The sequence below is a fragment of the Brienomyrus brachyistius genome, chromosome 4 (genome assembly GCF_023856365.1).
Source record: "Brienomyrus brachyistius isolate T26 chromosome 4, BBRACH_0.4, whole genome shotgun sequence".
Classification (NCBI taxonomy): domain Eukaryota; kingdom Metazoa; phylum Chordata; class Actinopteri; order Osteoglossiformes; family Mormyridae; genus Brienomyrus; species Brienomyrus brachyistius.
In genome coordinates this window covers 4,004,571-4,022,215 of record NC_064536.1, presented here as the reverse complement: position 1 = coordinate 4,022,215, position 17,645 = coordinate 4,004,571, and the positions used below count along the sequence as shown (strand labels likewise).

The 17,645-nt window shown below is 44.9% G+C and overlaps 1 protein-coding gene across 4 annotated transcripts in view; it reads right to left on the bottom strand.

The window, feature by feature from the left end:
- pth1r (parathyroid hormone 1 receptor) overlaps window positions 1-15,566 on the bottom strand; it is a 79,762-nt gene extending 64,196 nt beyond the window's left edge. Inside the window, exons 1-2 of one of the 4 annotated variants that reach the window (XM_049011974.1) lie at window positions 15,104-15,566; window positions 14,130-14,220 (exon numbers count right to left, since the gene is read on the bottom strand). In XM_049011974.1, coding sequence (XP_048867931.1) covers window positions 14,130-14,204 — 75 coding nt within the window. In that variant the 5' untranslated portion in view covers window positions 14,205-14,220; window positions 15,104-15,566. Of the gene's footprint in view, window positions 1-14,129; window positions 14,664-15,103 lie in introns of those variants that run through there. The other 3 variants (XM_049011975.1, XM_049011973.1, XM_049011976.1) reach the window with 3 other exon arrangements.
- Between the last annotated feature and the right edge of the window lie 2,079 nt (window positions 15,567-17,645).

Here is a 17,645-nt window from a genome sequence, read left to right as displayed (position 1 = left end):
CTACCTCATGAAAATGACGGGTCATCAAACGCGAACCAAAGTCTTCTAAAGCCCTCCGCCTGAATGTAAATTTGGGGTAAACTTCCTGCTTTTTGGTTGCAGTGCAGATTCTCAGAATTCTGCGATCTGATTCCCAACCAGTCCTCATGACAATCAAGTTTTCTGCCAAACGACACAATGTTCTGTTACACTTGGCTGATTGTCCCTCAATTACCCTTTAACAATGGCTTGTTATTGCGGAAATGAAATAATCTCATTTCGCCTACATTCCAACCGGAACGTACCATCTTTTCTTTTTTTTGGCAAGTGGTTTTGACTAATTTAATTCGTTTAACCTACCTTAACAATTCACTTGTACCTTCTACAGTTTGTTTGCCCGTTTTATGAGGCAAAAACGCCCAAATGTTTTTGAAATGCACTGTGTTCCAGCCCATTGAAACCACATACACATAAAACGCGATTTGATGTAGGATCAAATTGTTAGACACTGCCACATATCAAATAAAAAGAATATATCAGCCACGATAGCACTGTACACATCCTTCCGGCTGCAGAGCCAAGATGGTTAGTTCATTACCCATCATGCCATTCATTACCCATCATGCCATTCATTACCCATCAGCATGAGGCTCAAGCTGAGATTGAGGATGAGAGTAAAGAGTAACATAAATGTGACAGAAAAATAATTAGGAACTTTAGAAAGCAACAGGCATTAATTGGCAGTGTTTCTTCTTTGTATGTTAACATACCTAATACGCGGTTCTGATCCGAATTGCGACCCACACATATGAATAACTTGTGTAATGAAAAACAATGAGACCACTGCAGAAATGTCTTCCACATACACCAACACAGAGTTCCTCTGTTTTATTTCCCATGACTTTGTTCCATTACAGAGTCTATTATTCTTAAAAAAGCATATTTCTATGTTGGTGTGTGTAGCCTAAATATATGATTACACCATCTCTGCGGTTTCCATGCCGATGACCAAAGTAGCTTTCGAATTCCAAAAAAAACATAAAACCCCTCATTTGCACTCATACACTGTACTTTTTAGGTCAGGCACAATGCAAAATGAGAACGAAATGCTGCGATTGCCTTCGTATCTATGGTGTTTTATGCAGTGCTGCTCTTTTCTGTTTTATACACTACTTCCTATGACGATAGTCATTTTTATGTCAAAACTAACCCGATTCAGGATTTTTTTTTTAACAGTTCAAAAATGTATTAAAGATGTAACTTTGAAGTGCTCGACTGGTGCGCTTCGGGATGGTTGTTGAGACTGAAGGTGACTTGAATTCTGATATGCTAATCAACTTAGTGACAATTATGGCTGCATTAAGGAAGTGCAGTAAAGAGAAAACTTCATTTCCCATCTGTACACTGGGATATTTCTCTTTGCATATCCCATCAAGCTCTCCTTTGAAACACACAAACACACACACACATACACACAGATATATAAATGTATATAAAAATACATACATACATACATACATACGTATATACAGTTCAGAGTGAGGCTCGGAGACTGAGTGCTTGTCTGACCCCTAGATCATTTGGGGGGGTTAAGGGCCTTGCTCAAAGGCCCAACGTACATGTGACTGTTTTGACGAGGCTAGAGTGGGAGACCTGCCAATCCCCACTGAGCCACCCCCCTAGCCCATGTGTTTATACAGCACATGCTATCAATAACCAAAAAATAACCCTTGTATGTCACAAGACCCCCCCACTAACAATTCATTTGTACTTTCTACAGCTTGATTCACCCATTGCCTGTTTCACGAGGCAAAAAATGTGCCCAAATGTTTTTGACATGTTCCAGTCCATTGAAACCACGTAAATATAAAACGCAATTTGAAGTAAGATCAAATTCTTAGAGACACTGCCACATATCAGATAGAAAGAATATATCAGCCACGATAGCGCTGTACACATCCTTCCGGCCGCAGAGCCAATAAGATTAGTTCATTACCCATCATGCCATTCATTACCCATCATGCTGAGGTTGAGGATGAGAGTTAAGAGTGACATAAATGTGACAGAAATATAAAGGCATCACAATCAGGCGAGCATCTGTCATGGACGCCTCGACATCATGTTGGACAGGAACAACCCAGTCACAGGCCTACCACTGGTCTCATCACCTCCTCCTCTGAGCACGAAACAACATGGAGACCCCCGGGTGTACCTTGCCATTGTCAGCTCCAGAACCTTCCCTACTCTCCTAGCCACACCCCGTGCCTTAGGACGTTAAGATGACAGGTGATGTTGGAGAGCTCATTTCAAGACTGGTGGCCCAGTCAACTGAAGACAAAACCATGGCATCAAAAACCATCTGGGGGACAAGAAAGTAACAAAGGGAAAATTCATTTAAATGCCCCTAAGAACGAAACAATAACCCGGCTGACTGACTGGCTCATTATCCGTCTCATTTATTATTTTATCACTGACAGCTGAGACCGCGCAGCAAACACTGGATGATATGCCTTAATAACACAGAGTTCATTAAGAAAACAGGCGCAGTGGGTAGCACATTTACCTCACTCCTGCAGGGTTAGGGAATCAGATGTGTGGAGTCTGCACATTCTCCCAGTGTTGTGTGCATTTCCTTTGGGTACGCCAGTGTCCTACTGTGTTCTGCAGACACGCAGTCAGGCTAATTGGCTACCGTCTTCACACGTCATCCCGTTTTACACCATATGCTAGTATCTGTGCGCTTTCTGTAACAGCAAGTCGTAGGCAAGAAAAATTCCCCCAGGGACGAATAACGCAAATCTTATCTTATCTTGGATTCCTCACGGTATGCACCCTGCGATGGCCTGGCGGGCCAGCCAGAGGGCGCCCTGACCTATGCTGTGTGCGATAGACCCCAGGCCCCTCACATCTATGACCAGGATGAGTGGCTGATAGGTAGACAGTTGCCACTGTAAGAAAATTCCTGTTTTCACAAGGAAAGCAGGATAGACAGAGTTACCTGTCCACCTTTTACTTTCACGACACCGCCTGGGCCAGCCAAAGGTGACTACCTCAAATGTAACGCAGGGGATCTGCTCACAACATAGGTACACATGACCTTCGCTTAGTCATCACAAGTGACAAACCATTCGTGTAATTTGAAATAGGTCTTTGTCTTCAGATCGGTATCATAAAAGGCTTCCGATTTTAGTTGTGGGAATCTGTGACTGTATGAGGTCCACTGAGGTACTGAGAAATTCCCTTCCACGCAGAAAAGCCTCAGCGTCGACTGAGGGGAAGTTCGACGAACGGTAAAAACGAACGGAAACTGATTTTTTTTTCCTTCCCCCCAGCAGTGTCGAGTGAAGCATCTGACAAAACAGCATCTACACTACAGTTGTCAGTATAGCTCAGCCCTGGTGTAAGAGCGTCTTTGAATAACTCACGCTTACACATTCTTGACGGGGAAGGGGGTTCTGGTGGGGGGGGATGGGGGGTGAAAGAAAAACAGGAAAGGTCACGGGGAGGCAGGGGAACGACTTTTTCCTGAGTCAGACACTGACGTGGTGTAACTTTACCACGTCAATGAAACTGAAGACTCCACTATTAGCACAGGAGTTGGGAGGCCTTGGATCGTGAAAGCTGCACTATGCACAAGTCGGCGTAGAATTTATAGCTCTTAGACAGTGCCAGTCCGATTTCTAAGCAAGATCAGTTTTCTGTGTGAAACATGCATTTGATACACTATCCAGCACATTCTTTGGGAACCTAACACATGTAAGGTAGATAATGAGATGCCACGTGCTGTTGGCTATATTTGTCCCCCCTCCCTTAAAAGTTTGTTTTGCAAAAAGCAGCCTTGTGTTAACCCAGGGAAAATGGAGACAAACAGATCTTTATGTCGGGAGAGGAGGGTCGAACGCCCGGCCCATCCCTCACCGCCAGCCCGTGGGCAGTAAAAGTTTCTTAAAAGCAACCCTTCTGTGGGGGGAATGGCGGGAGAATGTCACTGCACTGCGTCTCTCCGCGCCGAGAAGCTGCTCCGCACGCAGCAAGCCGCATAAACGAAGAGAGCAGAGCCGCTGGATGTAACGAGATTTCAAGATTAAAAAGAAGCAGCCCCTGACTAAAAACACGTTTGTAACCCGAAACAAGAAACTGCATCAGTGCCGTCTCGCATTTTTTGCTTACTTCTCTTTCATCGATTACGCAGTGATGTTTGAAGTAAATTGCAAAAAACCGAAAAACGCACCTAATGTGGAAATGTTTTTTTTTTTTTTTGTAAGTGAGGGGAAAATTATTCGTATGCATGAAGATGTGTGATTATGGGGTTAAGCGACAGGATTATCACAGATCTGAATAGAAAGTATCTGCAATTCATCCAAAAACAAACAGCACGACAAGCTTATGCAGGCTCTATTTTTAAACATGCTGTATGTTACTTAAGCCAGTTACACAATGTGTAATGAACTGATAATATGCTGGTGCTTCTAAAGGGATCGTGAAGAACAGGAGAATCAGATTCTGCCTATAAAAAAAAATTATGAAGGTGAAACAGTGGGAGTGGGAAAGAGGGGGCTGGCCCTTTAAGACTGCCCCCCCCCCGGCCATGAACATGATGAGGGGTGGTTCTGCATAGACCAGTGTTTCCTAACCTGATCCTCAGGGACTCAAAGTCGGTCCACATTTTTGCTCCCTCCCAGCTCCCGGTAGCAAAAACATGCACTGCCTGCGGGTCCCCAAGGACCAATTGAGAAACACTGGCATAGAACTACAGCCAATAATTGTGGTTCTTGAGGTAAGGCCGGAATCCAGCCCCCACCCCCCACCTCTGCCAGCCGGTCAGTAGGGGATGTGATTAGGGTGCATAAAGGTATCTGCCCTCCTACTGGGGTAAAGTCCTTTAGCCCAAGATGTCTACAGCAGGACTCTGGTCACATGTTCTCTGGCTTTCCTAGCTACGGGCATCCCGCACCGCCGGAACTGTCGCTTCCAGCGGGGGCATTTTCGGGAGACAGCAGTGCGAACTGTTTCATCGGCACACCGCTGGAGGCATTTCTGCCCAGTGACCCGCGACGACGGGGGAAAAAATAATAATCGAATCCAGCCGACCTTCCTTTTTCAATGACGGGCACCACCGGAGGAAAGCACGATTATGAGTGTTTTTATGAGGGACGCTGCCTGTCCATCTGCAGCCTAGGCCGTCTCTGAGGTTGGGCACCTCCGTCGGGAATCGGCACGGCACGGCGGCGAAACCCAAGTCTGACTCGAGATAATCTGCACCTCATTACGGCTCACATGGGACAGGCCGGCCCAGGTAAGGTCACAGAAACCAGTAAATTGAAACAAGTCACTCATACAATAACTCCTATCTCAAGTTTCAAATAAAACGCAATGCATTCTGATTTATTCCCACTGGAAATCTTAGACATCTCATGTTGGAAGGAGGATGCTGGAGAAGCACGTTTGCCCTTGAGTTCCTACCCCACCAGGGCTGACTCAAAACTTTCCTCTTACAGGCTGGAAGGGCAATAAAACACACCAGCATCTTCTCCAAACTGTCCTCGTGCTGCGGATCTTGAGCAGACTCGCTGTCTAATCCGGCCAGCGGCAGTGTGCTGCCCGCCGCTATCTTACAGTGTTTTCTCTCTCTCTGCTTGTGTAGATTAAAGACGGGAAAATGGACAGCAGGCCACAAGAAGCCAGATAGCAGAATTTTAGCAGGAGACAGACTGTTTTGCTTTTACTGATTAGAAACGTAGTTAACATTCTCAGCGTTTCTTTCTGGCATACAGGACTTTGCGAATTTTAGGCAGCAAGTGAAAATTATGCTGAACCTCTTCATGTTGGTGTAACACTATGTGATTATGTCTGTCGAAGTGTGTTAGCTTAGGCGTTTCAGAACCTCTGCTAAAATCACCCCAGCCTTTGCAGCGACTATCCAGCATGCCCAAGTATCTGTTGATTCCTGCGCTAGTACACCGCCTTTGGCTAATCAATACCTCATTGAGTTACTTAACTAATTAAGTTACCTAATTAAGTGAGCAGGTGGTGAAATTTAACATAGACATTGAGTGTCTGAGGTGCCCCGTAGGTGAGGTTTGCAAACCGAAGCAGTTTTGGTCTGGCCAACTACATATCAATAACTTTCCGAGAACATGTGGATGCAACCGAATGCTAAATAGTTTCTGAGTAAATACACTTACGACTCAGGTAACTTTCAGATTACACATGTCTTTGCCTAATACTTGTGCATAGCACAAGAATAGCCATAAGCGACCCGAAAATCCAGTCCACGTGTTGCACCATCATCAGTGGATATACCCATAGCCACTTATCCAGTAAGAAGTCACACTGAGTCTGGATCCTATCCCAGAGAGTTGGAGGATATCTGGATGGGTTGCCAGGTTAGCACAGGGCACATGTACACTGAGGGTAACTTAAAACGCTGCACGATTTTAGACAGAGGGGAGGTAACGATGTGAATGTCATGGCAACCTCAGAGGTATGAAGTAACGGTGCTATCTGCTGAGCAGAACACTTTGCAGAATGTGTATTTTTTTATTCTGCTTACTAATATGTCAGAAAGAGCTTACATTTTTAACAACATCTTTTTTTCTATGAAACTGCAGAATTAATGTTACGAGACGAAAACAAATCGGAGTGGTGCGGTTTTTCGCTAAGTAAAATCGAAGCCAACGTGTGGCACCAGCCTTTTGGGCCTTCGCCAAAACCTCAGCACTCGACAGTCGGTCTATTTCCAGGACTGATCTCATTGTCTTTTATTGAGTCGTTAAGTTGTCCTAGACTAGCGTTTTTTTTTTTTCGTGTGTCTGTCCTCCTAGACTGGATTTACGTTGGGAAAACAGAAGAGAAATTGCTCTGACAGCTCGAGCAGGTAGAAGCCTGTAGCGACCCACTGGCCTCTGATCTTCTAAGGTCTTCTTAATAGTACATGTTAGCGCACAAAAATATGACAAGTTGACATTTATAGCAAGTTATTTGAAAACACTGTACCCCTGAGTAAGCTAAATAAATAAATAAACCTCCGAGACACTGCGTATGAGTCTGTCTTCGCCACAGGGGAAAAAATGTGTATATCCTTCATTATATTACTCGATTGTCTTTTTTCTGTAGGATCTTTTCCGTTTTCCTTGCTCCTAAACTCCTGCCGCACGGAAGTTTCATCCCCAGCCTATTCAGAATCCCACCAGTCCTCCGTTAACGGGATCGTTTATAGCAAGAAGTGCTGATGGCATCATTTCGAGCAGCGACCGTAATCGGGTCCCCGCAAGCCGACTCCCAATGCAGCTCTGGATGAGTGTTGTCTTTCGGAGCGGAAATCGGATTTATGGCCTGCGGGGGCTTTTATTTCTCTCATCTAATCCATAAAACACAACAGGATTCCCCTCCTGAAGAAGGCATCCGCACCAGCGGAGCATAAACCTCTAGGCTCGCCCACCGCTGTCTGGCCGCCCATGTGAGCAATCGTCATGGGAAACGGGGGGGGGGGGAAACGACTGACTGCCTGAAACAGCTTCGCCGTTTTGCATGATGCTGCGCAGTAAAATAATAGTGGTGCCCTTAATTCTGCCAGATTATCACCGGCCGCAAGAAAACCTCCCGGGTATTCTGCTGAACACGCTGATCATACCGAGATCGATATCCGAGCTTTTGAAAACAAAGACCCTGACAGACTAACTTTGCTGGCTTTCGGAGTAACTTTGCTGGCTTTCGGAGTAACTTTGCTGGCTTTCGGAGTAACTTTGATGGCTTTCGGAGTAACTTTGATGGCTTTCCAAAAGAAGGATCATTTCTGAGGCTTGTCGGCCCACCGTCTTGCCTTAGCCAAGCAGAAAGGGGATTCATTAAAAGGGGTGAAAATAAGAGTCACGGGGCAGGAGTCTGCGGCACTTTGAAGTGGGGGGGGGGGCACAAAAACAGGCCTTCAAGCAGAGCCTCTTGCCGTCTGCGTTGCATTTAGGTGCGAGACGGACCACAGCTCAGGTCGGCAGGCCCGAAAGCAAAGGAGAAACCCCCACCCCCAGTGGCCAAACATTAACACGATCCCGTGAGCAGAACCAACACCCTCAAAGCACCTGTGCGCCACCAGCAAGGGCGTGGAGAGTAACCTCAGGAGACCTCAAGGTTCTGCGGGGAATCGGGAAGCATCTATCAAACGGCCCCCATCTTCCAATAAAGCTCTACAAAAGCTGTAGGTGTTTGGTGACGCCAGCCTGAGAAATATCATCCAGTCTCGTTACTGGAAGGCATCACCCTATGAAGTCATCAGTCGCAGTTTCATAGACCAGCACTCTTTCACTCACAGCTTGACCGAATCATCTTAGAGGACTCGATGGGAAATTTCTCAGCTATTCGCTGACAGTTCCTAATTGTTGATATCGCCTCCCTCCATCTATATATGTCAAAGTTAGCTTCGAGTCTTTTGATCTCATGCACATCAAAACCACGTGTAAAATTCTGGTTTCCGATTGGTTCAGGTTAATTGAGCGATGCTTTTAAACGTCTGTATTTTGGATAAATATGTGCTCTTGTTTTTCAGCGACGTCCCTTAAGGCAACATCCTGTAATTCCCTGATCCTTACACTAATGTGCTGCTGATATAAAAATATCTTACCAGGCATAAAAGCCTTGGCGACAAACCAAAGTGTATTATTCGATTTCCATGTTTTCAATATTTTCATTGCAGTCATTGTTCAACTCTAAAATGGTCTGGTAACTGCCAGCGAAGGAGTTTTATTTCTACAATATTTATGAATCTAACCGCGATGACTGTACGGTGCTGACATTTTGAATTATCCTTCTAATCTCTTCTTCATCTTCCACAATTACAACATACTCTGTACTGAACAAACAGCTGGAAGATACATGAACGAATATTTCTTAACAGACGATATTGTACGTTAATGTTCTTCTGTAGTCGTTTCGCTTTGGTTCCCTTAATACTTTTTAAGCTAAACGATGAATTTGGTTATTCTAAGAAAGCTAAACCCTGCTTTAAAAGCTAAAGCAGAAAGCCCACTGAAGACCTCAACCACTGCAGGGTTTGAGAAAACATAACACCATCAAAGAACAGAAAATTAGCATGAAGGGAAGTGATTTCCTTTTGGGCCCGGAGAACCGTGAATATGGTCAATAGGTTTTTACAGAAACAAGCTGATGGATGAAAATAAAACACGACTCGTGAATTGTTCCAGGAGACGAAACAGGGTGAGATTACAGAGTGAGTACAGTTTGTAACTTATTATAAGCGTCGTTCTCCAGTATAACATGTCTGAAATGATACACGTGTCTACACACGTTGTAAATATTATGCGTATATTGTGTCGTACATTAAACGTCAATGTCAGATTATTCAGTGACATTAAAGAATGCTTGCTTTTGCAAGCGAGACATGCTCAATGGATCATAGCATCCACATTTAAAAACTGCATGAAAATTAATGAAATTAATTAAATGCTAATAAAAATCCTAAGGCAGGATGGTTTCTGACAGAAATACTTGCGCTGTTTTGAATACTAAGGACAAATCACTGCGTGAGTAGGCTTGGATCCTGGCCTGGCTATCAAATTAGATGATATTAGGCTTTCAGTTGCCTCCCACACGTGTATTCCGAAGCCGTGTGTTTTTCACGTGTAGGTTGCTACAGCAGTGAAAAGTCAAAGATCTCCTTCATCTGGAGAATGTAGCTTCAGTCAGTTAAATGACCTGCTGCACTGTGATGAGAGTCAGCCATGCATGTCAAAGCTTAAGTCTGAGGAGTTACAGGGTTCCCTGTAAAGGTTAAAAGGGGAGGTCAGATATACCCTGCAGAGATAACCTTCCGCTCGGAATTCGCTCTCCAAGAATGCAGGGCGTGTCACAAACATTCTGCTTGCATAATGCTTAATGCATTTCTGTGGAGGGACAAAAATGGAGCGGATGGATCATGTCATGCATTTATCCATCCATTTTCCAAACCGCTTATCCTACTGGGATGTGGGGGGTCCGGAGCCTATCCAAGAAGCAATGGGCACGAGGCAGGGAACAACCCAGGATGGAGGGCCAGCCCATCGCAGGGCACGCTCACATACACATGCATGCCTATGGGCAATTTAGCAACTCAGCATGTCTTTGGACTGTGAGGGGAAACCGGAGTACCCGGAGGAAACCCCACGACGACAAGGGGAGAACATGCAAACTCCACACACATGTGACCGAGGCGGAGACTCGAACCCGGGTCCCAGAGGTGTGAGGCCACGGTGCTAACCACTGCACCGCCCCTGTCATGCATTTACTTAGATTTTAAATGGATGTGGACATCATTTCTCTACGATGTTCTGTCCTCTGTCTATCTTTCTGGACGTGGCATGTTCATCGTCATGACGCTCAGATTTTATGGTTTGCAAAAATTCCAGGTGGATAAAAACACAGTCTGTGGATTTCAAATGGTCCAAAATGAATGGCTAGCGGGGCTGCCGTGTACATGTGAGAGGGACGGGTGTGAGAGAGCACCTTGCTGGAATCTCCCTCAGCCTCAGACAGCTCCACGGGCAGCGCAAACTACCATGAATGAGGCTTCCCATCACCGGCATGTGAATAACTGGGGCAAGGTGGGAGGGGGCACTAGCAAGGGCATGACGGAAGGGCAGCATCGTCTGATGGGGCGCCAGCTTAGCAAACCCCCACCACCACCAACACCACCTCACGGCAAGCCTCCTGAGGTGCACCCAGGGACGCAGGAGCCAGGAGAGATGGCAGGACATGAATCCCCCAATATTTAACTTGGCTTCATCCGCCTCCTCCCCAAAAAATGGACCTTCACATTTAAATGATTAAGTTGTGTCCCCCTGATATCAAACCTTCACCCTTGCACACACCCTTGACATCTGCTAAGGCATCAAATGGACTCACCTAGGGCACCAACTAGGCCCCACATGGGCTCACCTAGGGCACCAAAAAGGGCACCGTCTGGGGCACCACAGGGACTCGCCTAGGGCACCAAAAAGGGCACCATAGGGACTCACCTAGGGCACCAAAAAGGGCACCATAGGGACTCACCTAGGGCACCATCTGGGGCACCACAGGGACTCACCTAGGGCACCAACTAGGGCACCAACTAGGGCACCACAGGGACTCACCTAGGGCACCAAAAAGGACACCACAGGGACTCACCTAGGGCACCAACTAGGGCACCACAGGGACTCACTTAGGGCACCAAAAAGGGCACCATCTGGGGCACCACAGGGACTCACCTAGGGCACCAAAAAGGACACCACAGGGACTCACCTAGGGCACCAACTAGGGCACCACAGGGACTCACCTAGGGCACCAAAAAGGGCACCACAGGGACTCACCTAGGGCACCAACTAGGGCAACACAGGGACTCACCTAGGGCACCATCTGGGGCACCACAGGGACTCACCTAGGGCACCAACTAGGGCACCACAGGGTCTCACCTAGGGCACCAAAAAGGGCACCACAGGGTCTCACCTAGGGCACCAAAAAGGGCACCACAGGGTCTCACCTAGGGCACCAACTAGGGCACCACAGGGACTCACCTAGGGCACCAACTAGGGCACCACAGGGACTCACCTAGGGCACCAAAAAGGGCACCACAGGGACTCACCTAGGGCACCAACTAGGGCACCACAGGGACTCACCTGGGCACCACATGAGCTCTCCAGAGGCACCACAAGGGCTTTGAATGGCACTAGGCCAGGAGCCATCGATCCGGAGGGCAGACCAGACGAACCAATCCTGGTTGTCGCTGGCACTCTTAGCCTGGGCGACCTCAGGCATGATAAATCTCCTGCCAGTAAAACCAAAGCAGGTCCCCCAACATAATTTCAGGCCATGGGCTGTACGGGCCGTGCGAAAGGTGCTACTTAACGGAAAGGAATCCATAGGGCCCCAAGCAGCCACAATTGCAGACTAGTATATATGCTCACATGCAGCATCTCATTCCCTGTGCAGCATTAATTATACCTCTATCAGTACCTTCTGAAGGAAATTGTACCCCTGTCAGTAATTTCAAAGAATTAAGCCTGAACACAGCTCTGTGGGGGGTTGGGGGGGGGGGCAGGGATCAGGATTCTGGGCTGCCTGCCAAGTCTGGATCCAAAAAAAAATTAAAATCATTACAAATAGATGTGTAGCTCCGATGAAGGTGATGTGTCAATGTCAACATCCCTAGAATGTCAAACTCTAAAAGTTAAATATATAAATATGAAGATCATTTAGTTTTAGTTGGGAAGACCAAAAAACATCCCTTTCTTCTTCTTGATCTTCAGTCAACCATAATATCAATCAATCACCCAATCAATGAACTAAAACAACACTAAATTAACCCATCACACCAAGCCAAATCATCTATGTAAACAAAAAAAGGTATTTATGCATTATCCATCTAATTAGCTATCTATTTACAGCGTATTTATCCTACAATAGGTCATGTTGTGCCGATCTCAACAAGCACAGGGTACGAGGCAGGGGATGCCTCGGACAGGATGTCAGTCCACGGCAGATTTATGCATTAATTATATTCTCAGCACTCGGCAAGTTCATAATGAACTGCGAAATCCATTTTAAAAACTGCACATTATCAGGACATCAGCGGACCGTGCATCATCACCGGAAACCGGCCGCCAGCACCCAGCGACTGGTTCATACTATTTCCCCGTGCTTCCAAATCACTGGTGCAGGGATAGACCACATCACTGGCAGAGAAAAAAAAAACACACACACACACACACATCACCAGCCGGGCCAGTTGCCCGATGTAAGCGCGTTGCCCCTGCCAAGACACACAAGAAGGCGGTCGGCACACTCCCTGCCGCGTAACTACTGTGCACAGAGCCAGTACTCAGGCTCACAGTGACGGTCAGGATGCTGCAGTTCGGTCCGGAGGAGGAGCAGTCTGCGCGGCACGGAGCGAATCGCGTCCCCGCAGAAACTTCCCAATGCGTCTGAGTACAGCGACCATGCATGCAGTAACTACACCGAGATATACGTGCAGCCCGCAAGTTAAACACTTCTAAGTTACCATTCAGAAGTTGCGTTAGTCTGTTGTCCCCCCTAGTAAAAATAAACTCTCCCAAGGCGTGCGCCTTTCGCGAAGCATATACCATGAAATAAACAGATTCATTTTGTACCGAAAAGTGACAACTGATAGCGGCCAAACACCCCCTCATCCTACCTGATATCTGTCTTATCTCTATGCTGCAGCTAATTTTCGTTTGAGAAAGTCCCTGCCACTTTATGCGCGTGGTTCCAATTCAAATAAAAAAATGCTGAAACAAATGACGTGGAAAAATACTGGTTGTACATTAAAACAGAAACAGTAAAAACTTTAATATTTTTATTAACAGCAAAAAAGTTCATATTAAAATTAACATGGAATACGAAACATGCTACTTGAAAGGTCGATATTAGAAAAACGACTGAAGATATGAAAAAAGTTGCAAACGCTGCATTTATGTATTTACTTATGGTAATTATTAAGTCTATAAGAATGACAAAGTATTTTGGTGGAAAGTGTAACTGTGGAGTAGTAGACATGACCATCTCCTTCGCGTTCAATTCATCACTTTAAACAGCTCACCATTAGCCTAACTGTTAATACACGTAATTAATACGAGATAAACAAAAGAAAGGCATTAAAACAGCAATGTGCATGTCCTGGATATCAACAAAACCAAGCATTCCTTAGATAAGAGACGTGTAGATAATATGGTTTTGCAAGAGGAAAGCAATATTTTAAACGGCACATTGAACAGAATTGAGTCCCGTTGAAACACTGAACGTAACAGATAAGCCAGACGCAGCATTTGAACGCTTATGTATTAAAACCACAAAAAAACCACCAATAACGAGAAACTTCATCCGGCCAGTCATGGCAAACGTGAGATTGTAAGACGTAAATTTCGGAGGATCGTAAAGTCGGATGCCTTTTGATCATGGACGAAAAAGCGAATATAGAAGTTAAATTCGGGAACAGCAAAGGCTCACGCAATGCTTCACGCCGCATTTATTTTAAAAAAGATAGAAAGATGGATGGATAGACAGACAGACAGACAGACAGACAGACAGATAGATAGATAGATAGATAGATAGATAGATAGATAGATAGATAGATAGATAGATACATAGATAGATAAAAAAAAACTTACCAGACCGTACATGCAGCTCATGATGGAGCAGCACAGCAGAAAACCCACGCCGTGGATCAGCAGAGTGGATCCCATAACTAAAGCAGATCCGCTGCAAGAAAGTAACTTCATAAAATTTGACGCCCACTTAAACGCGCTTTTCTCTGACGTTCCCCCCCCTCCGCTTAAAGCGGTGCCGAAGTCATTCTCAATCCATCTGTTCCCCCATAACGGAGCTGATAGCGGCTTATAAAATTATAAAAATAATTTTTTGGCTTCCCTCCTCTGCTCTCAAATCTGTAACCCATTCAAACTGAGCTCACTCTTTTTTTTTTATTCCCCTGCATCTGTCTTTTTTCTGAAATTACATCCACATGTCAAAACTATTTATGTCCTTCTCGCTCTGCGGTGGGAAGTTCAAATGATTCTTTGTGGAGAAGAAACCAGCACTTTCTTTTCTAGGTCTTTTTAATTTTCCTCCAGCCTTACTATTTAAAAACGTTCCGCTTTGCAAAAAGTACTTCTTTTAAACTGAGATTAAAACTCTAATAAAATGTTTTCCTTTTAAAAGAAGTTATACCGAGCTACAGTCCTTGAGTAAATTGAAAACACATTATAGAAATATATATATATATATATATATATATATATATATATATATATATATATATATAGTTTTGAAACGTAGCCTGTGTTAACAGCGTGCAGCCCGAGACACGCTTTTGCTGTCAGATCTGCGGAAATAAAGCTCTCGCTGAATATGCATTACATTTCATACGGAATAGCAAAAAAATATTTATATCCAAATTCTCTTTATTTCACATGCATTTAACCAGTCAGATAATCATAAACTCACTATGAAAGACCGCATATGAGTCTCTCAACACCCCTTCAGTCACTCTTCCACCCTTCTGCTACAAACTAAAAACCGCAGTTAACAATGTTAACTTTCTCCGCGTCACCGTAACAAATAAATATCAAAGATCGAGCCTTACAGCAGCTTATCTGACGATGCCTTGCTCAGATTAATCGCCGGTAGCTAATGTTTAATAAGCCGGAGGATGCATCCCCACCACGCGCATCAAACATACATCCCGGGATGGAAAAGCCGATCAACTCCACAGTCTCGAAGTTTTTAAACTGTGTTACGCGTAGCCACCTCCTCCCTCTTCCCTGCACTAGAACCTATTTTTTTTTACTTATAAGCCAAACAAATGTGTTAACGCATGGGGATGCAGACAGACCGTGCAAAACCTAAAACCACACTATTATAGGTCAACTAGTCTATAGAGAGCAAAGAAGCGAATTTCTGCCGTCCAATCAAGAAGCCTTCTAAAATAATAAAAAAATACTGATAGAACTACATGAAGACTTCCAGGTAATAATTAGGAGTTAAGAGTTTCTGAAACTAACGAGGGCTACAGCAGAAGATGCCATCGGCCGGCGCTCCGTTCGGATCTCAGTTTAACGACGCGCAGATCAGGAGGCTGGCATTGCGGAGGAGCGTGCTGACCGCTGATTGGTCCCCACCGCCGCACACGTGACCCAGACGGGCTTCGGCGGCGCATCGCTGCTAGCGCGCGGTACATCTCCGCCTTATACGTGTTATTAAGATACGAAGCGCAACGAAAAGACAGGTAAGTTAAATTAGCCGTATACAAAGGAAATGCACAAGTAGTAATACGTCTTTGGAAGCAATTTGGAAGTAATTTTTCTAAAGCATTTTTGTTGATATGCTTGAGGGAAATGTCTACGTATTTGGTATAAGACTTGGCAACTTGACCCCATCTTTATGTCACACTGGTTAAACGTCACAGCTCAATTAATTTCTCTTTTGTAACTTTTGCATATAAATTTTTGCTGCTCAACAGCATCTTCCTATTTTTTTAAACCAAATCATGTGAAATGTGATGCATTCGTCATCTGACAGGCTCCTTATGGCATCTTTTTATTATAAGGAACCGTGTTTTTTTTTTGCAAACTATGAGAGTTTAGTTCAAAAACCTGTGTATTAAAAAACCTAATAAAAAATCAACTAATTAAACATGAATTACAATCAATAAATCAACAATAAATTAAGTGATACAACAATATACAACAACTACAATACTACTACTACTACTAATAAGGAAATAGAAAATGGATTGCTACAAGGTTAGCAACAACAACAACAATCTTTCCTAATTAGGGTGGTATAGGGGTTCAGTAGGTAGCACTGCTATCTCCCATGGTTGGGGTTCAGATCCCACTGCTGCGTGTGTTCAGTTTACATGAGCTCCCTATTGAGGGAGGGCTTGATTGAGGTGCTTTGGTATCCTCCTGCAGTCTGGTGACATGCAGCTAGGTGAATCAGTGCCTCTGAATTGGCTGTAGTGTATGTATGTGCTCTGTGATTGGCTGGCATCCTCTCCAGGAAGTATCCCTGCCTTGAGCCCTGTGTTGTTTGGGATGGGCTTCAGGAAAAGTCATTAAATAATGGATGGATTCAAAGTAATGAGAGGAAGGGCAATCATACTTTTCCAAGGACACGGATGTAAGTCAGAGAGTCTCACACACACACACACACACACACACGCTTCTCTCAGCACTTTTTGGGCCTCACATCCTCTCCCCCGGGAACCCGGTTCCCCCTGTTCTGTTTGATTACTGCGGGCCACATGTGTCTGGGTCTCCAGGTACGTGCGAGACAAGACCTGCTGTCGCTCAGTTCACACAGAAGACGGGGCCAGGCGACGCAGGAGGGACAATGACACACACACACACACACACACTACATGTGGCGAAAGCAAGCCACAGGGGAAATGCAAAGGAAGCTCACGGCAATGAGAGAAAAACACAGCAGGTATGGACTGGGTTTCTATGTAAGCAAAAGCCGTGTTTTCTCATTCAATACATTCCTGCCATAAGGTTTTTTGTGCACTTCAAAACTTGTATTAATGTATATCAAAGATTGCCAGAAATTCCAATCCGTTTTGATCCGCGGAGCAGCTAATCGGAGGGGGGATTCTATTATCTTGGTGTTACGCTGTAATGTTTGGGTCAACGGTTCGAAATCATTCGGTCTGTTTGCTGCCGCTCTTACTGCCTTCCTGTAGGATAGAAACCAGCACTGTGGTGATTAGACTAAACAAATTAACTTCCACAATACCTTGATTCTGTAATGGTAAGAGGGACAGTGCTAGTGTCAAATTTCACTTTGAAACTTAAGAGAGTTATGTTTAGCTTGATGTAAAGTTGGGTAAAGTCATCTGAGAGTGAAAACAAAATCCAACTGTGGTTGAACACAGAAAAACTTACCTGAACATTCTCCTGTCCACCAAACTGCAAGATTTTTCATGCAATAGCTATCAGGCGACCCATTATTCCGACAATTTCATTCAATAAATAAAAAGATTATATGAGAAAACAAGTACTATGTCCTAAGAAGTCTGGGGTGATTTTAGCATCTGATCTTTAAGGTGGGCTCACTTTCCAGAAGAATTATGGCCCCCACGATTAACTTTGTGGAGTGGGTGCATGTCTATGGGGGGGGGGGGG